At 50.6% G+C, this 25,430-nt stretch overlaps 3 protein-coding genes across 8 annotated transcripts in view; 2 read left to right on the top strand and 1 right to left on the bottom strand.

Annotated features, from left to right (window-relative positions):
• Positions 1–397: 397 nt before the first annotated feature.
• kiaa0753 (KIAA0753 ortholog) lies at positions 398–12,152 on the bottom strand. Of its 6 annotated transcripts, none has more exons than XM_023818178.2 (19): positions 12,069–12,152; positions 11,562–11,666; positions 10,882–11,169; positions 10,134–10,383; positions 9,897–10,006; positions 9,654–9,716; positions 9,161–9,382; positions 8,869–9,016; positions 8,442–8,629; positions 8,153–8,283; positions 7,889–8,047; positions 7,603–7,686; positions 7,050–7,137; positions 6,669–6,740; positions 6,425–6,583; positions 5,975–6,065; positions 5,081–5,201; positions 1,100–1,297; positions 398–755 (listed from the first exon to the last, which is right to left on the bottom strand). In XM_023818178.2, exons 2-19 carry the CDS (start codon positions 11,661–11,663, stop codon positions 641–643), a joined length of 2,589 nt encoding a protein of 862 aa, XP_023673946.2. In that variant the 5' UTR covers positions 11,664–11,666; positions 12,069–12,152; the 3' UTR covers positions 398–640. The 6 variants fall into 6 exon arrangements, with proteins under 6 accessions (XP_023673946.2, XP_023673947.2, XP_023673950.2 ...); XM_023818179.2 differs by having other exon boundaries at positions 11,562–11,663; positions 12,069–12,150; XM_023818182.2 differs by lacking the exon at positions 12,069–12,152 and adding an exon at positions 11,938–12,059.
• A 7-nt stretch (positions 12,153–12,159) lies between these two features.
• On the top strand, positions 12,160–14,292 carry txndc17 (thioredoxin domain containing 17). The gene is made up of 4 exons (XM_023818185.2): positions 12,160–12,630; positions 12,940–13,021; positions 13,603–13,678; positions 13,824–14,292. The coding sequence occupies exons 1-4, from the start codon at positions 12,486–12,488 to the stop codon at positions 13,890–13,892; spliced, it is 372 nt and encodes a 123-aa protein (XP_023673953.1). The 5' UTR covers positions 12,160–12,485; the 3' UTR covers positions 13,893–14,292.
• Positions 14,293–14,970: 678 nt separating this feature from the next.
• The window catches only part of nxn (nucleoredoxin), a 41,840-nt gene continuing 31,380 nt past the window's right edge, over positions 14,971–25,430 (top strand). Inside the window, exon 1 of the mRNA XM_072701304.1 lies at positions 14,971–15,567. Within this exon, the coding sequence (XP_072557405.1) occupies positions 15,259–15,567 (309 nt within the window). The 5' untranslated portion in view covers positions 14,971–15,258. The remainder of the gene's footprint in view (positions 15,568–25,430) is intronic.

The following is a 25,430-nucleotide window of genomic DNA, read 5'->3' as shown; positions in this document are numbered from 1 at the left end:
AAATCGTCCCCCTGCAGGGTTAAGGCGGCCGCTACCACCCCAGCCAGAGACATCGCATTGGCTGGTGGCCCCATCTCCTTTGCACATCCAGCATAACCTCACTCATTAGGTGCCGCCCACACAAGCGCTGCCCAGGAAAGCCAGTCCCTGTTCCCCCAACCCCCCAGGGACCCAGCATCCTACTGGGAGTGCCAGCGGGAAGATGCTTTGATTAATCATCACAGGCTCACTGGCAGGATCCAAGAGGAGATGGGCTCCTTTGAGATCCTCTCATTACAGTAATTTAATCCCAGCTCATGACAGCCTGACAGCAGACCCTGCCCCCCCCCAGGACGCTAACATGCTATGAAGGCATCTCTCCATCAGAAAACATGATGAACACTAACATTACTCACAATCATGAAAGATACTAAATTTATTCAACAATTATGCAGCGATCTTTTGCATATAATAAATATGATGCATAATAAACATATTAAAAACGCAGAGCAAATAAAAACACATTGTTTGGATGCTGGCTGCTTTATACCCCAATACTGACACCATACGTTCTGAAAGACACACTGCACCGAGGATCAGGAGCTGGCCCCAACACGGGCCCCCAACACGGGCCCCGCCCCCTCTCAGCTTGCCCTGAAGCTCAGCCATGCTGCTGGAACTCGGAGGTGAACACGGCCTCGGCGTATTCCTCACAGGCATCCTGGAACTCCCCTGCCACTTCTGCCAGGGCCTCGTCCAGCAGCTCGTCTGCCAGGCTGGGGGGGGGGGGGGCAAAGGGGGGCAGACTGCTTAACGCCCAGCAAGCTGATCAGTTGTCCGATTCACACCTCAAACAGCAAAAAGCTACTACAAAAAGGTCTTTTAAAACTGCCGGCCTTAGCGGTAAAAATGCATTCAATAAACATAAAATAATGTTTGAAGAGTCGGTGGTCCCTCAGTGGAGCGTTTCCATGCCAACAGCAGGTAAACAAACACATCAGAATGCAGGGAGACTAATATAATTAACCTGGTCCCATTGTCATGTCAGAGGCGAGGTCTGCTTGCCGGTACGCGCGATCGCCACGGAGACGCCGGCACTCAGGCCAAGCCGAGCTCATACCTGTCAGCGAGGGCCCAGGGGTCAAAGCTGCCCACGGCCTCGTGCGACACCAACCGCAGGTACGCTTGGTGCCGCTCCCAGTACCCGAGCAGGCTCCTCTGGGCGGCAGGCGGAAGGAAGAGCACCGTGCCGGCCCCAGTGCGGGGGGGCCACATTTCAGCTGGGGGGTCATCTGTGACAGAGGTCTCTGGCAGGGGGCTGGAGAGGGGCAGAACAAGGGACAGTTACAGCTGGGAGTGTTTGGCATGCAGAGGGTTAGAAAGCGTCTGTATCCCCGTGTGTGTGTGTGTGTGTGTGTGTGTATGTGTGTGTCAGCCCTAACCCTCCGACAGCCTTTAGTCCTGTTTGCCACCTCCCTCACCATGCGCGGCTGAACTCATGGATAAGATGACCGAGGGTGGGGCCACATCTTTGCACTGCTGTGGGGGGGTGGAGGGTGGGTCTACCTAGGGTAGCACAGACCTATGGCCCCAACACCCCCCACCAGAGCCGGCAGCAGCACCTCCAATCTCTGTGGTTAAATTTAGCACAGAGGCAGTGTGGGCGGCTCAGAGCTGCCCCCCCTCTGTCCGCGCGGTCGGCAGTGGCCGTGCCATTTCATTACGCCTGAGGGCACGGCTCCCTGCTCCCCGGCAACAGGAGGAGTGACATCACGCTCAATTCCTCAGGAATACCGGCCAACTCGCTGACACGCTCGGTTATGTGCTCCTCGCTCAACAGGAGGACGCAGGCTGGTCCGGGCCGCTGATCTAAACGATAACATCAGCAGCGACGGAAATGAAACCCTCGCCACCCCGAACCAGGCGCGACGGGGTCACGCGGAGAGGAAAACGGGATGTGCTCCTATCAGGGCAGGGACGAGGGATGAGGAGAGGATGACCAATGTTACTCAGGATCCGTTGTGAACCAGGAAAAACAGCAGAGGAGAGGCGAAATAAAGCGCTCTCTACGAGAGGAAAGGGAGAAACTCCGGCAGGTGAAACTAAACAAGGCAGCAGAAATAAACAAAACAATCAGAGCACAAAAATATCAGCCTGAAAGAGAAAAATCTGTGTTGAAGGCCACAGGTGGCAAATCAACAGCAGCTGGGAGCTTCAATCGGAAGTGGGGGGGAGGGGGTCAGGTTATGGCGAAATTGCTCAGCGTTCTGAGAACTGAGCAGAGATCGATGAAAAGACAATAGAGATGGATAGAGAGAGGAGTGTGAAAGTGCAGGGTTATAACTTTCTGATCACTTCACGCCGTAACACCCACTGGAGTGTTCATTTCCTGGCAGGGCGGTGGAGAGGGCAGCCCTCGCTGGCTAGGGCTCCCAGGCTGCTGGGTACAGGACTGATGAACAAATAATCTCACACAGGGAGGTGCTAAACTCATTTTTCTGGTTGAGGCAGAGATTTAAACCAACTTAAAGTGCACGAAGAGCAAACAGGATCAAGTGATGGAGGACTTCTGATACAGAAAGGAGAGAAGAAAGGAGAGAGTACTGCGAGCGGGCGGGCAGGTAGGAAGGGGGAACCAGAGGCAGGTAGGAAGACGGAACCAGAGGCAGGTAGGAAGACGGAACCAGAGGCAGGTAGGAAGACGGAACCAGAGGCAGGTAGGAAGACGGAACCAGAAGCAGGTAGGAAAGCAGGATCACAAGACTGGACGTTAAGAGCAGAGACCCATATTTCAGTCGACTGTGAGGCTGCCTGATTCCGTAAGCAATCAGGTAAAGCTTCAGGTAGTGCTGTTATCAGTGGGGGTGTGGAGGGGGAGGAGTGGCTTGTGGAACCACCCACCCTTCTTAACCATTGGCAGTTCACCATGCAGTTCCAGACCCTGAAGAGCACTACGCTGGCTGTTAGGTCTGCCTCTGTCAAGGGCAGGTGAGAGAAGTGCAGAGGCACGGATACATGGTGACTCCCCCCTCCCCCCCTCCAAACTGTGGGGTGTCCCCAGCCTGAGGAGCAGGTGACAAACAGCAATGACAGTGTCTAGACGACACTAATGAACCAAGCCCAGTAATCAGCTGTTATACTCGACATCCACAGCCTTAATCATCGTTTTCCATCAGCAGGGGGGGGGGCTGGGGTGGGGGACTATGACAAAATAAATAAATAAATACACACATTACAGCAAGAATGCCCTCTATTGGACAGCCTGCAATTTCAACTATTCTGACACGTCACAGGCTAGCGAGCTCACCAAGCACATTTTAGGGAGTCTGCTGCGGGAAGGTGGGGGGTGCAGGCTATTTCAGTGCACTGAAATGTCACCGGCAGAGCCCTCCCCCACCCAGGCTGCCGTCACCTCTGCATCCGGGGACTGATCGCAGCGACGCTGTGCTTACAGCAGGCAGGATTCCCCGTCCAGCTACCGGTCAAAGCTTAGCGGCGAAGCCGCATCCTCACAACCATCCATCGGCATGAAGGTGTAACGAGACTCCAATAACCCACAAGCAAACAGACGGCAATGAAGGAACTAATTATTAATTACAAGAAGTTGCAGGTCATTAACCAAAACTGATGTTTCTGCGAAGTGGGAAGAGGCTCCCTGGCACCTGTTTGGCGGCATGTAGGGGTCACAGGTCACGCCGCCATCAGTTTATAACGAGACTCGCCTGACAGATCACAAAAATAGACTTACCTTCACGGGGCGCCTGTACATACACATACCGTGGTACGGGTTTCACAGGGAGCGGGAACTTCGTGGACGTCTATTGCCACATATTGTCCCGCCATGAGTATGAGCTCACAGCGGCGTGGTGCAGTTTAACAAGCACCATGTCCATCAGCAGCAGACTAGGAGATAAGTGGGCAAAGAGGAACACGGTAACGGCAGCTCAGCCAGCAGAGAGGCCTCGGCGCCGGGCACTTCGGACCGCACCGTACCAGAGCTGCTGGGAATCGGTACTGGCTGAGCGACTCGCTCCACATGCGGAGACTGGCTGATCGCTGGGAGGCCACAGCCTATCACGCGCTCGCATTCCCTGGATTTCCGCGGTGTTTTCCTGTCCAGCTAATTGGCTGGGGGGTGACGCACGATGCCTTTGATGAGGACGGGCTGTGGGTGAATCGGGCCGCACCGGCCACTTGATTAATACCCTGCATGCAGCATGCCACTGAGGGGAGGGGGGCGCCACATGTCCGGCGTGGACTGCGGCACTTGGAGGAAGAGGCAGTCAGTTTTGTTAAGGGGGGAGGGCGGCGAGGGGGAGGGGGACGGGTACGGGGGGGTACAGGGGGAGCAGCATCATGGAGCGCACTTAACAGCCCTGCCCACTGCTTAACCTGATCCCCCTTAATAACCGCGACCCCCCCCTGGCCCTTCATTCCCCTCCAGCTTTCATTTCCCTCATTAGGCTGTGCGGGCAGAGGCCCGGACGCGGAAGCGGACACCGGGGCCGGAGGTGTGGGAGCGGCGCCCCAAACGGACGTCATGCGGAGCCGGCAGGCAGCCCACCAGCCAAGGGAACAAAAACATGCGAAAGCCCCCTCGTTTATTTTGGTCGCTGCTCTGGGAACCGACTGGAGGATAACAGGCCGTTGCTTTGGCGACCGCGTGTGGTCGGGCTTCACAGAGCCGCATCCCAGGCGGCGCTTAATGAAGCAAACACATTATCTGATCACGGCGGCTTCCTCTGCACAGCCAAACGTCGGCGATCAGCAGTTTGGTGATGAGAGGCGGCTGGTCTGCTCCGCACATCCTCCTGGAGGTCGGGATCTCGCTATTTTCCGTTTCAGCGCGCTGGCTGTGCGCGCTCGTCTGCGTGAGCCATAACTGACACGCAGCGGCAAGGCTTGCAGGGTTACAGTACAGCAGCACCATGGTAATATGAAGCTGGGAGGAAACGCCCAGCAGGACATGGGTTCAGAGCCCGCCGTGAGGTGGCTCACCCCGTCACTTTGATAAAAAAGCCGGCTGTGAGGACGGACAGACAGTCACACAGCTGGGAATGGAAACAGCCCAAATAAGCTCTGAGATAGACCCCACACTCACCTGGCCTCCACAGGTCTCCCCAGGAGGATGTCTGCTGTGGGCTGCTGTTTCAGGGCTGCCTTGGTGAGCCGGATGGGCTGAGGAGACTTAAGCCTTGAGCCAGAAGCCACCCTAGGAGGTGCTGAGGTCAAAAGAGAGGGAACTGATGACTGCAGAGAAACAACACTGCTGCCATCTAGAGGCCAAAGAATGCCACTACTAAAATTATACAATACTGCCATCTACAGGCCACTGCTACATAACAAACTCACCACACAATGACCCTAAACTATACCCTCAACACTCCACCTTCATTATGAGTTACACTCACGCTGAAACTAAATGCGTTATGCTGTGACGTGACGAAACGGCTCCCTCAGGAAGTACTGTCGATTCCTTAATAATATTAGTCGTATGAGTTAAGAGAATCAAAAAAGTTTATCCGCTGTAAGATGATGTGGTTTTATCATACTGATTAAACAAAATTTGTCCACCAAACTTGGGCCAGACTTTCAGCAGTGTAGTGAATATTACCGTCATGTCTATTCAGCCAGTGAAAATGAACGGTCTTCACAAACGTAACATTCGTGTTTAAACATTCAGTCACATTAACTTAATACCAACTTGATATTTAATATCCTCAATGTCCTCAATATTTTTTCGCGCTGTTCCGTTTCCTGTGTGCAAAGCATTGTGGGATATTGGAGTGGTAGGGCAGCTGCATGAACCGTCATCGCTGCTGACTCGCTTCACCAGGGCATTATGGACCACTCCCCTTAGCCCTTATTGCTTTGAGACACACTTGAATATGGGGACAGGTCTCAGGAATGCACAAATGCAGGCAGAGTGGTGAGACGGGGTGTGTAGGGACCGGTTTGGGATTGGGCCAGTACGTTTTATTTCACAGACACCTACCCTGCTCACCTGCGTCCTGCTCCATCTCCCAGAGCCGGGAGTCATAGTAGGAGACGTGTGTGAAACGACGGCGAACCGCTTCCTCATCTCTCTGTGGAGCGGGGGGGGGGGGGTGGGGGGCATAGACAGGGGCCTGGATGAGTGGCTGGACAGACAGAGAGATGGACAGACAGACTGACAGATAGATGGACGGATAGACAGACAGATGGTCAGATGGACGAATGATCAGATATACAGACAAACCAATAGAGGGATGGACTGTAGGATGGACAGATGGATGGATAAACTGTTTAATAGATGGACTGACAACTAGTGAAATAGATGGACAGACAGAGAAACTATCAGACAAATGGGTGGACAGACAGACAAAAGGTTAGATAGACGCATAGATGGATGGATGGATGGATGGACAGAAGGAGGGCAGGACAGAGCAGGCCGAGGCACCCTAACCTCCATCTCCTCCATCCTGATCAGCATGCTCTCCAGAGTGGGGGCCTGCAGCCGGTCCTCCGCTTCCCTCCCCAGCTCGACAGCCCACAGGGCCTGCGCCGTGTCCTCCAGCAGATCATCCAGTATGGCGTCGCTCAGCAGGTCAGCACTCCCTGCTACCTGTAGGAGGCGACAGGGGCACATTTCTTCAGAGAGAGTCCAGCGGTAACCCCCCCGGCCCTGCAGCTGGCCCCGGGACACTCACCTGGCCCGCGGCCCGTTCAGACAGCAGCTGCCGTAGGGAGGCGCCCTGACTGCCCCCTGAACCACCATCCTTCTGTGGGACAGACACAGACCGAGCTCAACCACAATCGTGGGAACGTTCCCATCTCTGTCTCTACCAATCGGCACACGGATGTCGACAAATTGACCTACAGCTAACAACCAACCAAATGTTTCCCAACATTACAGCATCTCCCATCTTAATGTGTTCCTCTTTGCTTAAGGAATGTGAGAATGAAGCCGGAGGCTTGTGACGGGTACTGATTGGTCGGAATTTTTCCAGTGAAAGCTGAGGGCCTCTGGGCTGCACTGTGATAATGAGGTCACCATGACAGTGACAGTGAGTGGGCGGGCGGAGACTTACCACTGTAGCTCCACTGGGTGGCTGGGGTCTGCATGTCGGCTTGAGCTCAGCGGTCTCAGCCCGACGAGCGGGAGACAGCACCTCCACTCTGCAGGACACAGACACGCACACAGACAAACACACACGTTTGTATTCATATCTTTGTGGGGACTCTCCATTTATTTCTATGGGCATAACCCTAACCCCTACCCAGCCCTAACCTTTACCATAGGTAACCAAACAATATACAAGACTACCACCATTTTTAGTTTTTTGATTGCAGTCTCAAATTTTTATAAAACTAAAGTTATCATTGTGAGGACTGAAAAACTTGTTCCCACAATGTCAAAATAACAGGTTTTCATCACATTGTGGGGACATTTTGGTCCCTATAATGTAATATATACACATCACCACACAGACAGACAGACACATACACAGATACACACAGACAGACAGACAGAGAAATACAGACACAAACACAGACACACAGTCACAGAGAAAGACAGAAACACAGACACAGAGCTGCTAGAAAACGCAAACGTATGGGGGGCGAGGGGGGGGGGGGGGGTACCTGCGCTTGAGCTCGGCCTCTTCTGCGCTCAGCCGCTGCAGCTCCCGCAGTCTCCGCGTCGTCTCCCTGTCCAGCCAGGCCTGCCTGTCCCACAACAGCAGCCGTGAGTGGAGGTCATGACCAGAGACCACATGCATAACCCTCCAGTCACATCACATTCTGTGTAGCTACTCAGTGCAGCGTCATCTCTGGACCTCACTCATATTGCAGGGCAGGGTGGGGGGGCAGGCGGGGCCCAGGGACGTAGCACACATACTGAAAGGCAGGACGGGGTGGGGGGGCCGACCTGAGGGCTTCAGCATGGACCTGCCGCATCTCATTGGGGCCCAGGCCGGGCTCCCGCCGTGTGGCCCCCTCCTCCAGGATAACGCCCTGGCCCACGGGGCTCGAGGCAGGTGGCGACGCAGAGAAGAGGCAGCGAGGCTCCAGGGAATTCCTCACAGTCCTGGGGGGGCGAGCAGGGGCATGTCAGGTAGAAAGTCCCCACAAGGACACCCCCACAAAGAGTGCCTCTCACGGCACCATTACGAAGCACAAGGACTCAACGTACCTGCGGGGGGGCGAGGCGTGGGGGGACGTGGGAACCCAGGGGATGGTGCCACCTCTCTGGGGAGGCTGGCTCGCCTTCAGGCGGGACGACACGGTGGGTTGCTGAAACCCGCCGGTGCGGGGCGGGCCGCTCTGCACACGGGAAACACACGCGTGCAAATTCAACCTGATTCACCCCAACAGAGACCAAAACACTAACCAGTGGGAAAATGAATCGCCTGTTTGCACGAGGATAGCAGACTGACTGTAGTGAATGACATGCTACCATCAGTCTGACACTCACTGCTTACCTGGCTCCTTTCGGGCAGGAGGACCCCCTGGGGGCGGGGGGGGCCCCGAGGCTCCTCCCCCTGCCCTGCCTGCTGCTCCCCAAGCCTCCCTGCACGTATCAGCCTCTCCAGCCCTGCCCTGAGCACCTGCTGACGGACTGGGTTGGGGGGCTCGCAATTTTGGAGTCGAGAGGTAGCAGCCTTCCTGTCTGATAAGAGGAGGCACAGACGTCAACCAAGATGGGTATCTAACAAAGGGGGGAACCTAAAGGGGCAGGGGGGGGGGGGTCCCAGAGCGATAGACAGTAAAGCCAGGCTTCCAGAAGATTCCTGGCAGACTTCTGCAATCTGTACGGTGCTCAGGATAACATATCCACAGGCAAAACTCCTCCTGCATTGAAATCACTACAAACACAGCAGGCCTGCTTAGGGGGAGCCACACGCTCACCTCGCCGGACCTTCCTCGCGACATTGGGCTGGGGGGGCCTCCGGGGAGGTGAGCCGCTATGCCGTGAGGTGTTGGGTGCCTTCTGTCCACCAGGGCAGCTGCTGTTTCTCACCAGCTTCTCCTGCCTGCTGAGCGCCGAGTCCAGAGCCTGCATGAGCGCGGAGCACGATGGGACAGATGGCGCCTTGTCACACAGCTGCATCTCCACTTGTAATCGGCAGACATGACACTATGCTTATCGCTAATTATAAATTAATATGTGAAGGACTCATTAAACACGCATCCTTCTGACCTCAAGCCTCTGCAGAATGTCAATGGCGGTGTCAGGGACGGCTGAGCCCCGCCTTGCCTCCATCTTGGCAGAGCACAGGGACAGCTGGCGAATCAGCTGGCCCAGCTCCTTGTAATGGGAGGGCATCCCGCTCTCCGATTGGTCTGACAGCTGAGTGACAAAGGCCTGTATGGCTCGTACCGCCCCTCTGTGAGCGGCTGCCAGGCGATCCATTGCTCTTGACTTTTAGGCGGTGGGGGAGGGGCAGGGTACCGGGGAAAAAAGGAGCTGAGTTACACATAAAATGATCAGCAGGCTGTGCACTTTCTTACTGTCTTACACCCTGGGGCCTATTAGGGGCATCTCGAGGCCCCCCACCTGTCTCATTAGTATCTCCAACAAACACAGATTACCTCATGATTCTGAGGGCCAAATGCCCCACCTGGGGCCCCCCAGTATAATACAGCAGCCCCCATTTGTCAGGGCAGAATCGGCATGCAAATGAGACCCTCACTTTTTTTGAATGCTTCATCTTCTGTGAACAAAGCTTTTCCAGATCTTCCTGGATCTCCTTTACCTGGGGAGACAGGGGGGGAATTCAGCTCATACCATGAACATCTGAAGTAGGCTGGGAGGTCGGTGCAGAGTGGCAAACACACACATGGATGCACACACAGACGCATGTGAACACACACCCATACGTGGACCCAAACACAAATACACAAATACACACACAAAGGGACATGCGCACACACACCTGCTGCTTTAGCACGTAGATGATGCGAGCTGATCTCACAGCTTGCTCCTGCCTGCGGGTTTCCGCCCGTCGTGCATCTTCTGGCTCCACGTCCTCCTTTGCCGGTCCACCTACACTGACACCACACACACTCAGCTAGACGGCACTATCCCAGGTGACACACAGTCACAGTAGTTCCCATTAACTGCTACACCGAGGTGAACAGAGAACACAAACACGCCCATCCTCGCAGAGTACCTCTGTCAAACAGCTGCTCGATCCTCTGTATGTAGGTGCTCAGCTCCTTCTGCAGTCTCCGGATCTCCCGGCTGAGCTGAGGTTCTCTGGACTGTGGGCCGGGGTCACGCGTTGGTGGAGACTGGCCAGGAGACAGCGGGGTTTTCTGGGGGGTGTACACCAGCACCCGAGCTCCAGACTGTGTCACCTTCTCCTTCAAGATGGTTGCTTTTTCCTTCCCCGTAGAGGCAGCCCCATCCTGCAGGTGGCACTGAGGCTCAGTCAGACACTTTCGGAAATGGACAGGGGGCAATTTGTGCAGGAATATCAGCTGAAACCCATATAAACCTAGGGGCATCAGGACTAGAACAGGATTTATTTTCCCAGATAAGTTACTGTGTAAATGTACAAAATGTTCACAAAGCAGGAAAATGCATCAATTAAGATACAAACCATTTTATCTTGTAAACACACATACGCAGCAGCACAGAAATACTGCACCCACGCATAAATTCATAGGACTGTGTCACTTAGACACTCCAGATGTATAAATAAGCATCAGTGGTAATAAACTAAGTTTCCTCCAGGCATTCTGGTTGCCTTCCACAGGTGTCTTTAAAGTGCCCGCAGAATATGACTGTGGGTGTATGTGGCCAGGTGACATAGCCCAGTCTGTGTCCTGCATCACCTGAGAGAGGCTGCAGGTCCCCCATGACCTGACCTGGATTAGACATGGATGGGTGGACGATGCAAAATCGGCCTGCAGTACCTGCTGGTGCTTAGGGCCTTGGCAACCCTCGGCCTGCTGCTCCGGCTGCCGCCACAGGGAGGCGCAGTTCGTGGGCTCCCTACGCAAACGCCGCAGGTCCCTCTTTGCCAGCCTGACAGCCGCCAACAGCCTCTCCTCAGAGAGCACAGAGAAGCGCAGGGATCCACCAGCGATTTCCTCCACATTCTGCTTTGGCGGAGCCAGCTTCTCGATCACGATGGGCGGTGGAGGGCCCGCCTGTGTGACACGGTTGAAGGCGCAGGCTGGGATAGATCTGTTAAAGAGCAGCTGCACACAAAAGCCAGACACAACGCCGTCAAAAAACACTTCTTGTCATTCAAAATAAGCATTCCCCCCCCCCCCATTTAAGGCATCAAAAATGACAAATATTCAGTCATTTTTGATTATTTAATTAGCTGATAGACCGCAAACCCATTCCTTGGTAGCATTAAAGCTGTGATTGACTTTCTCACCGACACTTCGTTCCTTCTCATTACATCCCAAAAAATCAGAAAAAATTCGACATGTCGGGAAAATTGGGCGCCCTCAGTGTGTTGGCGCCCACCCAGGGTTGGTTCCCGCCTGCGCCTGATGCTCCCGGGATAGGCTCCGGGTCCCCCGCGACCCCATTGGGGACTAAGCGGTTACGATAATGGATGGATGGGAAAATTGGGTCTTACCTGCGTCTGAAGGGGAAAACCATTCCGAGTCTGGACAGAGCCCGAAGTGCCCCAGCGGCCCGGTTCCCGAAAGCTCGTCTGCCCTCCTTCCTGCAGCATCATCTTCTTCGTGCCGGTAACATACGAGCAGAGATAATACTAAATATGAGAATATCACTTCGAGAACTCGAAGCGCTATATCTTAATATACCAGTCAAAACAAACGGTCACTGTCACACCTACGTACAGGTACAGTAGGTGTGTTTTAAGTTGATAATGTTATTATAAAAATAAATATAAAGAAACCGGGCTATTTAATAACGAATTAAGAAAATGCTGCTGGTGACATCCTAGGAGATCTAAAGCCAAAACAATGAGATGCAGACAAACTGATTACCACAGAAAACCAGCAGTATTTCCTCAAATGTACCGGAAAATGTCTCATCTACCAACATGCCTTTGATGAGTAAGTATTAGTCATATTTAATCAAGAATAACTGTAACGAATGAATTAATTACATCCAGTACCGTATCTATATTTTGGAGCGATACTTCCGTCAGTTTAAAACGCCGCCATGACAACACAAAAGCGACGGACCGGAAGTGACGCAGTGAGTTACGGAAGCCGTGTGAGTCAAGCTTGTTAACCTCACCTACATAACACATTTATATCTCTTCGTATATAATAGATGTAAGGTGATTTTAATAACTTTTCATATTTAGAATAGCACACTGCACTAGTATTAAATGCTGTCGACGAAAAATAGGTATTTCCTAGTTATCATTTTAATATTTCAGCATTGACAGGAAGTGTATTTTTTTCCTTCTTAAGACAATTACCTTAGCTGTGTTCATAGATCATAATTTCGTGAGTCGTGAATCTGGACACAGGCGTTATATTCCGCTACTGATCTCGTACAGAAAATAACTATTAGTAACGTAGGCATGACCCATTACGAAGAGGTTAATGTTCACGGATATGATGAATTTAACACAGCAGTATCAGACAGGAAAGGCAAAGACATATTCGCATATTTCTCCGGCGATAAAGACGCGAATGGAAAAAGCTGGTGTCCAGATTGTGTGAAAGGTATTGTTTGCTCGTTATTCCTCCTTTTTATATGGCTGGTGCTATGACAACGTCTTTTCTGGATTTTTTTAAGTTCTCTCTGATGTATTAGTTTAATTAGAAGGAAGCATGACAAATGATTTTCTATCAAGATTCAACGCAACAAGTGGAATTATACAACCCATTTTGTATCGAGTAGTTAATAAATAACACGAACTTAAGACTCATATACCTAGCTGGCAGTATAATGTCACTGCTTTAATTGCTAGGTGGTAATGCTGGAGACCGAGGCTTGTTGTATTTGTGTTACCTGCTGTCGATTACCCGTAGCGGAGCCAGTGGTTCGGGGAGAGCTGCGCCACCTTCCAGAAGGATCTGTCTTCATTTACTGCCAAGTCGGAGATCGACCTTAGTAAGTAAACACAAATATGCCTATGAACATTCATAGGCGTCAGCTTGTGGATACAAGCCATAAGGATGATTGGTTACATTTTTACTGTTTTCTTCTTGGTCATAACCACCCAGGGTTGTGGGGGCCTGGAATCTGCAAAAGTTAGTATAGGATACAAGGCAGATGTACACCCAGGACTGGATGCCATTTCATCACAGCACGTAGACATATAGTCACACTCTACCGGCATTATAGAGACCCCCTTAAGCATAACTGCAAGTCTTTGGAGTGTGAGAGGAAACGGGAGTACCCAGCGGAAACCTGTCAGATGCAGGGAGAGCAGGCCGACTGCACTCATACATAGACCGGGGATTTGAACCTGCAGCCCTGAAACTGACAGTGTTAGCCTCCCTGCCGATCCCTCATTACAACCATGACCACTAAATTATATTCTTTCCAATTGTGTCAAAATATACAAAATGCAGTGCTGTGCAGATTTATGGTAATGAAAGTGAAATAGGGATTAAAGTGTTTGTACTTTAGACCGTACAGATAAGGCTGCATTTTCATTTGACACAACGCTCCTCTTTTTCCCAAACTAGCTGGAAAGATCCCTACAATGAATTTAAGAAGACGCTGAAGCTCAGTGCTGTTCCCACCCTGCTGCGCTATGGCACAGTGAGTCTGAAACTCTTGCCACCATTTCAGGGCCATTGGTACTTGCTGTCTTTTGAGAAGTTTGCAGGCACAAGGCTCTTCTTCTGCTGTTAGCAATAGCTTGTTAGCATGTGCACACCTGAGTGTCCCTGCCTTTCTGTTTCAGCCCCAGAAACTAGTGGAGGACGAGTGCTTCAGGTCGGACCTGGTGCGGATGATGTTCACTGAGGACTGAAGGCTGAGTTTCACACTGCCCCCCTTCACACAGCCCCCTAAAAAAGACACTGCATTAGCCCAAGACACTGCTCCCCCCAATGCCTTAATCAGAAACACCTTCCCATTTTCATGATTTTGCTGTGATTTGCACCTTCCCCTGACCAGGAAAAACTTTTCTCATCATTGTGTAGTGTCTTTCATTTTAATGGTTTGGAGTCAGAGATGGTCCTTTTGTTGACTTACACTTTCAGATAGAAATAGTTTAATATAATGTAATGTAATATGTCTGCCAAAATCTGTTTTGGTCTTTACCTTCCCATCCTACCATCAAGGCTTTAAACATTCCTGTGAGGTGTCTTGTACTAAAGTGTCTATAGATGGCATTTAAATTAATAAATGGTGGCATTGTGTGAAATGAATTATGTGTTCTGCTTGTGTTCTCTAGGTAAAATTCTCTGGGTAAAACCTCCGTCGTCCACTCTCTCTCTCTGCTTTTTGGATTGTCCATATTACCCTTGCACGCACACACTTTGTGTCGTTTGCCCTATTGTCATCATCTATCTTGCAGAAGCTTTAATGTATAGAAACTTGATACCAAAGGTTGCGTCAGTGCCTAACTGTAAAAAAAGAACCTGTAATTACGTATTTTGATCAGGAGATGGCACCCTTTCCTTTTCAGTGACTCATGATGAAGAATTGGATTTTTCTCCCTGGTTTTATGATTGCATAAATATTAGGATTAAACTAAGAAACAGCTGTTCGGAATTCGAGAAATTATCTACCCAGTTGTTTCACAATAAGTTAAAGAAACGGACCTATTGTTGGCTTACGAAATAAGCATAATTTTAACGGGCAAAATCAATCTGGGAATAACTATAAAGTATATCATACTTTCTCAATTTCGCTAAAATAATAATTAAAGCTAGAACGTAACAAAAACAGGACAGACCGTTAGTGTAGCCGTACCTCCATTCACACAGAACAGGCCCTGTTTCGCGCGCCTTTCGGCGCGCCGTTCCGCCTGTTCAGGCGTTACGACGCAAACGGCGCAATGGCGCACTTGGGAACATAGGTGTCGCTACAGAGCCGTTCGTTTCGCCGGCCAGCCGGGGGAGCCGAGCCGGCTGCAAACTACAGTGATTCGCATTCCTTAACAGCACACACTGGAGGAGACTGCAGGCGCTCGCCGCACACACCATACACACACACGCGCACACTCCACGCTTTGCTTTTTTGTCCAAGGAGCTGAAACAAGGGGAAGTGGGCGTCTTGGATTCCTGCTGATATCTCAATTTTGATTTTTTATTTTTAAATTATTCTTAATTGTTTTGTGGAGGAAGCACACACGGATATTATCACGATTTGATTGTGGGTCTCCAGCTGCGATGTCGGAGTTTCTGGTGAATCTGCTCGGGGAGCGGCTCGTCAACAGCGAGAAAGCCGAGGTAGATGTGCAGGCGCTGGCTGGCAAGCTGTCGTTGGTCGGGCTCTACTTCGGCTGCAGCTTGAACGGTCCCTGCAGACAGTTCAACGCCAGCCTGTGCGAGTTTTACAGCAAGTTCAAAAAATCGTCAGAGCACAAAGACAAACTAGAGATCGTCTTCATCTCCTCCGATCAGGACCAGAAACACTGGCAGGACTTCTTACAGGAGATGCAATGGCCGGCTTTGCCTTTTAAAGACCGACACAAAAAGGTAAGGACGCAAGCACGGCTGTGGCAGTGAATTTTAAGGGTTTCCAGGTCTAAGAAAGAGACACTGTCACCGTTTCTTCTCATAGCAAGTTTGATGAGTAGGTGCTGTAAGGATCTCGCTTCTTTCTGTTACAAGCATTTCCTCCAAGAACAGAAGTTGACGGTGATAGTTATTGCTAATACATCTGGTATTGTAGGATTCTTTTAAAATTGTAGCTTTACTGTGGACACTTTATATCAACATAACTCCCTTATAAGTGACCCACTTTTCATGGTTGGCAGAATTTGTTTGGGACTCTTATGTGGGCGCCTATAATAAGATATGACAAAATTAAAAGGTGAATTATTAAGGCAGATGACTAGACGGTATTACTTTAAAATCCTGAAAGTACTTGGTGTCATGCAATGAAAAAACCTCGCTTCATACGTAAGGCCCGAATGCCCTTTGTCTGTACCAGAACCCTCTACCCATTAAATTTGGTCGTGAGAATGTAATACAGAAGACTCGGTAATAATAACGTTATCAATCTTCATACAGTAATATAAAGGTTGCTCTCCGTTGCTGGTCGAATTAGTTTTATTTAGGAATATGTTAATCGATCTGTGTAAAATGTCATTTTAATATATTTAATATCTTGTTTATAGTTAAGTTATCAGTTAATTTGGAACGTATTCAGCCCATTTCAGTAGTAACAACGTGGTCGGTTACAGCAGTAACGTTAAATGTTCATTTTAATTTGTATTACGATTTATATTTATAGTTATATGCTGCTAACTTAATACATTTCATTTGTTTAAAATCTTAAAATGCACACCCATTTCCAAAACAAAGAGCCAGTCGATGTTGGGCTGAGACATTTAGTATAAAATGTTACACTCAAACACATTTTGAACGATTCATTTCGATATTGGGAAACTTGATGTATATAATCTCTAATTTCATAATAGATTTAGGCATATTATAGAAAACGATTTGATTTAAAACAATTATCGAAATATGTCCCAACCCCCCTGACTACCAAAGAGACGCTTAAAAATGCCATCAGCTGCACTAAAATAATTATCAGCACAAAATGTTTAAATGCGATTTTGATACAGGAACATCTTAAAAATAAAACGACTAAATAAAATCAAAATAGTTCAGCTGTAGCAGACGATATAGCATGACGTCAAATTGTCTGTCCGCCATAAAATTTAAAAACTGCAATAAACCAGTTAAGTTTTTTATTGTTTTTGGGGAAATGTTTGTTAAAAATATTATTTTGAATTTCTGTGAGAATTCACGATGTTGAAGGGTTCGTTTGATATTTCTAAATCGCCGCCTCCGTCCCCAGCAGTTCATTGCTTACATACGGCCATTGTAATTCGATGATCTGTGATTGATAGTATTAATAATAATCTTTTTTTTTCCTAAACTGTAACGCGCTTACTTAGTCTTAAATGGCAAATTGCATTCAAGACTTTGGCTCCTAACAGGATTAATTCCTCTTTTCCCGCACGAATTCCTGCAATCAGCATGAACGACATTGTACGGGTCTCACCCTGTATACTATGATTATGTAAGTAATTACCTGTTCATGACGTTTAAGAATCAGGATCATAAATTTTTCGGAAATCACTCAAAAATGTTTAAGTATGTTAACGAAAAAAAAAGTTTTCCCATATGCATAAAACATAGGGCTAAATCCATAAGCAAATCGAATGGTATGTATATATATATATATCGTTTTTTGTAAGGTTAATCTCTCTAGATTTCTGTGTGTGTGTGTGTGTGTGTGTTAAAGTCTGGCCTCTGTTCTCTCCTCTCCGTACTGGTGACATTGTTCTGATTGTTCTTCATGACGGTTCTCCCTTAGCATCATGCTCACGAAAGTGGGCCTGTGTTAAATGGCTTCACAGTGGGTGAACCTTGGATATTCTGTTCCATGGGCTCTGATTTTCCCTTCAGTACCTGTGGGCTGGTGTCCATGTTGGCCTCTCCAGCCCCCCCCAGCCAGCCCAGCATGTATAGTGTGTCGGCCGGCAAAGTGCCTTTTGTATTTATTATTTTTTTAATGCACATGCCCAATTTATGGTTGGGGAGTGAAAGTGGTGGTGCGTTTGTGCTTAATGTGAAGTGCAATCCTGGAGCTACTTTGCATATATGTGTGTGTGTGTGTGTGTGTGTGTGAGAGAGAGAGAGAGAAAGAGAGAGCGGGTATACCTTACCTTATGGGGACACGATGTCCCCACAACTTGATGAATACCCATTTTTTTTCCCATTATGGTGACCAGTTTCCTGGTCCCCATAAGGGAAAACTCAATTTAATAAAAATCTGTGACTGCAATGAAAAAACTAAAAAATGCAAAAACTCTTGTATTTTGCTTGGTTACTTATAGTTATGGTTAGGGCTGGGTAGGGGTTAAGGTTGTCATAGTTAGCGTTAGCATTTTTCCCATAGAAATGAATGAGTGGTCCCCATAAAGATATGTTTACCTGACACGTGTGTGTGTCTGTGTGTGTGTTTGCATACACGTTGGTCACTGTGGGTCCCTGAGGGTGCCCGCTGGTGCACACTGGGGTCGATCTGCTCTGCCCCAGTCAGCTGGCATCCCCCTGTTCCCCATTCACTACTGGCAGCACTACTTTTCATGGAGGGTGGGGGCAATGCATCATATTGCATTTCAGATGTCTCTGAAAAAATAACCAATAGTGAAAAGATGTGTTTTCAGGCCTGGGTGAGAGAAAAGCCACTGGGGGCTTGTTTTGACCCAAAACCAAAGATGGGGTGGTCACATGATCTCCTGCATGATTCTCCTGCATGTCTGTGTGTCTGATGATTGAATATCGTCATTCATGTTGCTGGTTCTTAAGGGGTCACATGGGAGGGGGGGCTTAGGCCTGCGGGGCATCGCAGCAGCGGGTACTGCTGTCCCATGCCATCCCGTGCCATCCAACGCTGCAGCCGGACAGGATAAATGGTTTGGGTTCCAAGAGAAGGCTGCTTCCTGCAAGATGCCAGGGATTCAGATAATGTGCTGGAACATCCCCCCCCCCCAGCCACAAATGCCTCCCGGTCCTTACAGATGTTATTTTCCTGTGAGCTGTTAGGGAATTAGCGTAAGGAGGCTGCTTTCTGGCTATCCGAGGATTCGTAATCAGTTGCAGGTCTCGATGACGGCTCATTACTCTACTTTGGTGTTGGAATTTTGGATGGTGTCGGGGGGGGGGGGGGGTATATGATGTGCCACAGCACTGGGCAGGCCGGTTTTCCAAGCCATCACACCCCCCGCCGGAAACACGGCAACACGTGCCAGGCTGGACGTGTGTGTGACCCTCACCGTCGGACCCGCTGCCGCTGGTTCCCATGAAGCCTGTTTCCATGGGAGGTGCCACCCAGCACTGTGTCCGGCCCGCCTGATTGCCGCCGCATGCCACTCCGTTGACGGCTTCCTGGCAAGCCGCTGGCCGCCTCGCTGCCCCCCCCCACCCCCCTCGCTGTCTGTATCCCTAAGAAATGGGAGGGGCATGGAAAGGGGGCCGGCCTAGCTACCATCTGACAGGGCTGCCATGGACTGATGCTGTTTACTCATAATTAATAAAAGAATACTGCTGGCTTGGATGTCCTACCTGCTCAGGGGGGGACAGCTGTGTCTGAGCTGGAATGCAGTTTCGTACCCCTTTGTAAGTTTCGCAAAAAGCGCCTGTTTCATATCAGGTGTAGCTTTATAGATTTTTATTGGCTGTGTGCTTATGGCCCCTGACTTTTCTGGAATATCCCCGCCTCTATGTGGTCTATATGGTGCAAATGGCCTGTCAGCTGTATGGCTTTGAACATAAATCCTGTGTTAAAGACTCGTTGGGTGTGTATCTTGGGACAGGGAGGGGGTGTGAAACTGCTGCACCCAAATCCCTGTTGTCAAAAAACCTTAACTGGTCTCCCTGGTCCATTTTGTGCTCAGTTTTACAATTGGGCACTCGCAAGGGCCACCGTGTGCCGGACCTTGGGCCCGCTGCAGTCAGACCACTGGATTTTATATTCTCCGGTACATGTCATATGCTGCGTTTTGGTTTCGGTGAGTCGCTCATTGGAAGAAGGTTGTACGTGGTATTTGGTTTGGATAGGGTAGTGTGTATTTTGGGTTTTGGTGTGCGGTAAAGTAAAGTCTGACTCCACTTGAGTTTCATACATGTTTTCTTAGGGCCTTGACGTAAAACGCGGTCGCCCGCAGCGACGGGCATGGTGACCTGTCTGCTCAGGGATGGGAGCGGAGGCGAGGGCGTCTCAGGGCGGCCCGTACGCCGCGCCGCGTCTCTCCGGGGGCGGCCCGCACGCCGCGCCGCGTCTCTCCGGGGGCGGCCCGCACGCCGCGCCTCGTCTCTCCAGGGGCGGCCCGCACGCCGTGCTGCGTCTCTCTCTGTCTCTGGAGCCTCCACTCTCCAGTCTGGAAAGGCACAGTCTGAAAATCCGTCATTTGCAGGTAATGTCCTTCAATAAATCTCGTACGTTTTTGGCCAAAGGGTCCAGGCCTCATTCTGTAGTGGCCCCCCCCGAGGTGACCGTGGTGGGGTGAGCGAGGGGGGGGGGGGGGGGGGTTGATCCCGGCAGCTGCCAAGAGAGCGTGGCCGCGTGTCGGGCCTCCTCGCTGGTACTGCCATACATGTCTGCAGCTGAGCCGGTGCCCAAGTGAGGCCTGTAAATCAAGCAGAGCTTTCGGCCAAGTCAGCGTGATCCCCGGCCTGTAACCCCCCCCAGTGCGGGGGAGCCTGCAGGCCCGACCTGTGCGAATGTCCTTGCTTCGCTTACGTGTCCTCATGCGGTGCACAGGCAAGGTGTCTGTTGTCGACCGCTATTTATTTATTTATTTTTTTAACTCATGTTAAAAGCAAATTCACGTTTGCCACTCATGCCTCCTGAGGCTGAACTCTGACCCCTGAGTCTCGCTCCTGGCTGTCAGCGTGTCTCCGGGGAAGAACATGCAGCTCAATCTGTCCTCACCTTTTTTGGGAAGTTCCAAAGTGCTGAGCTGAGTGCTGAGTGTTTTGGGGGGAGGATGGGGTCCTTGGGGCTGTCGCAGCCCCCGAGGTGCCTGGTGCCAGGCTTACAGGGGAGGACAGGCGGCTGTGGTACCACAGAGACGACGACGTTTTTATCGCTGTTGCTGGTGTCCCCGCATGGGCTGACAGCATGCTGCTCGTGTGAGGAAGCACAGGCTGCCCCCCCAGCCTAGGGGGAGTGCGCCGGTGCCGCAGCCATTCCTTGGCGACCACCCTGGGGCCGTGCTGGGGGCAGCGTAGTGCCATTTGTGGTGCAGCTGTGGGGGAGGGAGAGACAGTCCCTCCACCCGATGTTTGATGGAGGGACTGCAGCCAGACACCTGCCATGCGGTCATTGGGTCCATGTGGGGGGGGGGCAAGGGGAGACACGAGAGCCCAATTGGCATGGGCCAGCCTCTCTGCTCACCCGGGGCTTGTTTTACACACCCCCCCCCCCCTTTTCCCCTGGGGACAGCCTGATACTATCGGAAGCAGCAGCAGAGTCGCGAGTCTCCCGAATCCGTCCACACCAACACACCAGAACTCACCAGTTTCCCAGAGAGCTGAGCGGCTCGGCGTACGGCCGGCCAGAGCCCCGCCTGCTGTCATGCTGCTGGATACCTCCTGGGTTTCTTTCCTTTCACTTTTCAAGCTCCTTCCCAAGATTCCTCCAGGCCGAATTTCCCAAAAACGCATGACTCTGCAGACCGCCGGAGTGACTCCTGCCTCGGTCTCTCCCCACGTGACGCACATGCTTGCAGCGTGATAGTTTCCTTGCTTACTTAAATCCGATTGCTTAAGTGATCGATCTTCTGCTGCTGAGTTACTTTGCTTCTGGGAGGAATGTGCTGTGCTGTGCTGTGCTGTGCTGTGCTGTGGGGCCTCACAGAGAGGCCTCTGTCCCTCTGGCCCGCCCGCATCCCCTCGCTGTCCGTTCCTCATTAGCTAAACTCTAGATGTCAGCCATTATTTGAAATTTCATTCAAATTTTTTCAATTCAGTCATATTACCTAACTGCCTAGTCAGTGAATCATTTACATATTATGTAATTAGCAGACCCTTTCCACTAATGTCAGGTGTTTTCTTTAAGGAAGCCGGGTTCCTGAAGCGATTGGGGTTAAACCGCTCCTTCAGGGGCCCATCGGTGACATCTCTCTGCCGACAGTGGGATTTGAACCAGCGACCTTCTGAGCACAGGCACGGCGCCCCAACCCGTGGAGTCACACACCCCTGTTTAGATTAACAGCCTTTATCTTACCAGCAAGATTTTAAAATGCAGTTTCCCATTTAGTCCATCATTATATGTAATATTAGCTAGCTGGCTAACTTAGCATGTCTGTTAGTCGGGGAGATGGTGAGGCAGTAAGCTGGGTGCCCCTGCTGGGCTGGAGTCTCCAAGCCCCCCCCCCCCCCCATACAGGGCTTTCCTCAGTCCGGGGTTCCCGCTGACCCTACGCTGCCCTTAATGCACGACCATGCAGGGTGTAGCTGCCTGCTTCCTGTTTGGTTAAGTGGTGTTTGAAGTGGGGGGGGGGGTGGCGACACAGGATCAAAGTGGCAGGAGAGGACCACAATGGGACCTGAGCTGGCCGGCACCACTTCAACCTGCCCCCTGCAGTGCTGGGGGGGAGGGGGGGGGGCGGGATTGGAGATGTCTGTGGCATTCCAGTGTACCAGGGTGGGCTGGGGGGCGGTAAGGTCAAAAATAGCAGGGGTCTGTAAGTCAGCAGGAGAGGACCTGGTTTAGGGGTGAGGTTTCACTGAGGAAACATGAAGGCAAATATTTAGAATTATGATTATCTAAGACGCCCCCCCCACCCGCCGGTTCGCCTGTTTGCGGGGTGGATGCTGAGTGCTGATGAGGTGCTGGAGCGCGGTGCCGTTAGGCCCTTCTCTGCTTCTCTCCCTGACATCTCCATTCTTCCCCAGCACACATTTCAGCAGGAAGTGCCTGGTTCCAAGCCAGGCTCTCATTTCAGGAGGATTAGCGCTAATTAGCAAGTCCCTCAAAAGCCCTCACTTACCCCCAGAAGCTCCGTGGCTGCATGTGGCCTGAGTCTACAAGTGACTGTTCACCCCTCTGACCTCAGGGCTGTTTTTAAGATGCCCGCCTTCCACTCTTGCTGGGGGGGGTTCCTTAATCTTTCACACCTGGGTGATGTGCGGAGCTGAGTCTATGTATCTGCAGCCTGCTGGGGCATATAGTTTATAGTTTATAAAGGATGTTCATTAGGATCTGCAGTCTAAAATCAGTTGTCTTGACACCCCCCCCCCCCCCCCCCCCCCCCACTTCAGAAGCGGGGAACAAGGGAACTTGCTTTTTTAAAATCCAGTCACTTTGCCAGGCAGCAGGAACCCCATTGTCTTAGGCATCGTGTTCCGGGGGGAGAAGGCTTGGAAGTCGGTCATGGACCTTATTTTGGATGACTTTGGTAAGACATGTAGCAACGATCTCCATGGATCTCTGTGAAGAGCATGGAATCCGATTACAGCCGGGGGTGGTGCTCTGGAAGCAAGAGGCGGGATGTGGCTCAGCAGGGGGCGACACTGAGCCTGTGATCAGAAGGTTGTTGGCAGAGTGATGTCACTGCTGGGCCCTTAGGCAAGGCCTAAGGTCAAATGCTTTCTCAGATGTATGGTGCTTTGGAAGAAAGCTTCTGCTGAGTAAATAAGCTCTGGCTGTTTAGGACATGTAACGGCCGTGATCATCCGGGCCGCATGACTGCCGCGTTCCCTGTACCCAGTCCTCTTCCAGCCTCTGTGCTCTCATTCTCCATGCCCTTGAGTGACCTTGTGAATTCTGAGCTTGTCTCTCTCCCATCATACGATCCCAGCGGATGCCGTGTTAGTCAGGGAGTGAGCTACTCACCACCCCCCCCCCCCCACCACACACACACACACACACACAAACACACACACACACAGTACATTTACATGCATAGCTAAGTCCAGCTACGGTTATAGCCCGATTACACCATTTAATGGGACTACTGTCCTTGTCCCAGTATACATACACGGGAAGGGAATTGATTTATTGACCGAAGTATGTCTGACTCCGTTACAGTAGGTGTCGATATGGCTCAGGATCAGGATATCATAACAGGAAATAAAGTATTTTGTATAATATACTATGACAGCACGGTATTGGAAGTTTTTCAAATATTGCAATGTGATTATATTGTAATAAATATTGGGGTGTTTGTGAAACAATAGTCTAGCATCAATTTCTCACGAACCCATCTAGGAGTGATTTAAACAGCAAGGCTGAAAATGATTGAGTGTCTCGGAGAACGCATGCAGTGCTCATGCAAAAGCAGCGGAGGTAAACCTTAAACTGATTTTTAAACATATATTAGATAACTGTAAAAAGGAATAATCATTAATATTGCAAAACTTGCCATGTTATTTCTCCTATGACAGTAAAAATGTTTTTGCGAGACTTAAACTCCCTGCGCTATGAAATCCGTATCAAATTCAAAATTAAAAAAGCCTGATCTTAACCTAGTCGACTAGCCATGTGAGAATTGGATGCGCATAACATGCGATGTCGGTCTCAATATCGCATTTCGTCCAGTCCTACTGCAGCCATTTTTCGAATTCTGTGCAAAATACCCCACCTTGTGTTGCGATGTCATTCAGCACCGGTACCAGCTTTTACGCCAGTGTAAAACCAACACCTTGAAGTGCCACACTTTTGGTACCTTCTTGAAGTACCAAAAGTACGGTACCTGGTGCAGTGGAACAGCGCCCTTTAGTTGAGCGGTTATTTGGACAGCTTTAGAGAGCTGTACATTTCGTACATGCTGTACGGCCTCTGCTGTGCTCCAAGCTTCTTCTGTGTACCAGCTTCTTCTGTTACTTCCGGGTCTAAGGCCAGTATGAGTCCAATTTAATGTGTACATGCCGGAGTAAATAGACTCCCATTCGCATTATCTGGGTGTCGAACTGAAGAGAAATTCAGTTTCGTACAATTTGTCGGACTGACATGTTTACATCCACTTTAAAAGTCCAGTTTTATTCGGACTAACACAATAATTCAATTTCCTTAATGTGCATGTAAACATACTGACACACACACTGAAGGGGGGTAATTATAATTCTGTCCCATGATTCATTTTCGTCTCGTGGGGGAGGCAGGGCTAAACACTGGGGTGTCTCCCCACACCTGCGTCCTGGAGGTGTGTAATTACCCTGCCAGGGGGGCACATTCGTAACCTAATATGCTCGGGTACAGCAGCCCCCTGCTTTGTGGGTTAAAATGAATCCTCCCACCTCCTAGCCTAGCAGAATGAGGGAGTACTATCCCTGGAGGGGGGAAAATTGAACCCTTTCTGTTTACAGCAGCTGTGAGCTTTTTAAAATGAGTTCCTTGTGATTGCATAGTGGTGTGATGACATGCAGTGTGCAGAAACTCTGGAGGGAGAGAGAGAGATGGAGGAAGAGAGAGGAAAACGAGAATGAGACAGAATATGCAGATGAGAGACTGGTGGAGTAGTGGGTGTAGTGGAGAGCGTGTCAGACGCAGAGGGGAGCTGGGATTTCACCGTGAAGAGGCTGAGGGCTGCGTGAAAATGCAGACCACGCTTCGTGTCGTGGTTGCCGAACACAACTGGCATCGGCGCGGTCAGAGCAGAGCGACGCTGTGTCTTGAAAACCGTCCGACAGAAGGCCTAAGAGTTTCCCTTTTCTGCATTTAATTCTGCCGTGAGCGGTTTGTGTGTCGCCTGTCTCTATAGCGACGGGGTTTAACGTGAACAGGCCCCTGTGGTGCTCCGTCCTGTCACTGCGCTGACGGCAAGCACTGCATGTGCCAGCTTGACGGCACCTGGAGCCCCCACTGCGATGTC

This window comes from Paramormyrops kingsleyae, chromosome 17 (assembly GCF_048594095.1).
Source record: "Paramormyrops kingsleyae isolate MSU_618 chromosome 17, PKINGS_0.4, whole genome shotgun sequence".
Classification (NCBI taxonomy): domain Eukaryota; kingdom Metazoa; phylum Chordata; class Actinopteri; order Osteoglossiformes; family Mormyridae; genus Paramormyrops; species Paramormyrops kingsleyae.
This window is presented reverse-complemented; position numbering and strand designations above follow the sequence as displayed.

Excerpts from the sequence above, each read along its gene's own strand:
- kiaa0753 (XM_023818182.2), bottom strand. The coding sequence starts at position 11,985 with ATGAGACATTTTCCGGTACATTTGAGGAAATACTGCTGGTTTTCTGTG. Across the intron at positions 8,048-8,152 it reads CACGCCTCGCCCCCCCGCAG|GACTGTGAGGAATTCCCTGG; the intron begins GTACGTTGAGTC and ends TCGCCCCCCCAG. Across the intron at positions 5,202-5,974 it reads GCAGGACGCAGGTGAGCAGG|CACCTCCTAGGGTGGCTTCT; the intron begins GTAGGTGTCTGT and ends TTTTGACCTCAG.
- txndc17 (XM_023818185.2), top strand. The coding sequence starts at position 12,486 with ATGACCCATTACGAAGAGGTTAATGTTCACGGATATGATGAATTTAAC. Across the intron at positions 12,631-12,939 it reads GTGTCCAGATTGTGTGAAAG|CGGAGCCAGTGGTTCGGGGA; the intron begins GTATTGTTTGCT and ends GATTACCCGTAG. Across the intron at positions 13,679-13,823 it reads CCCTGCTGCGCTATGGCACA|CCCCAGAAACTAGTGGAGGA; the intron begins GTGAGTCTGAAA and ends TTTCTGTTTCAG.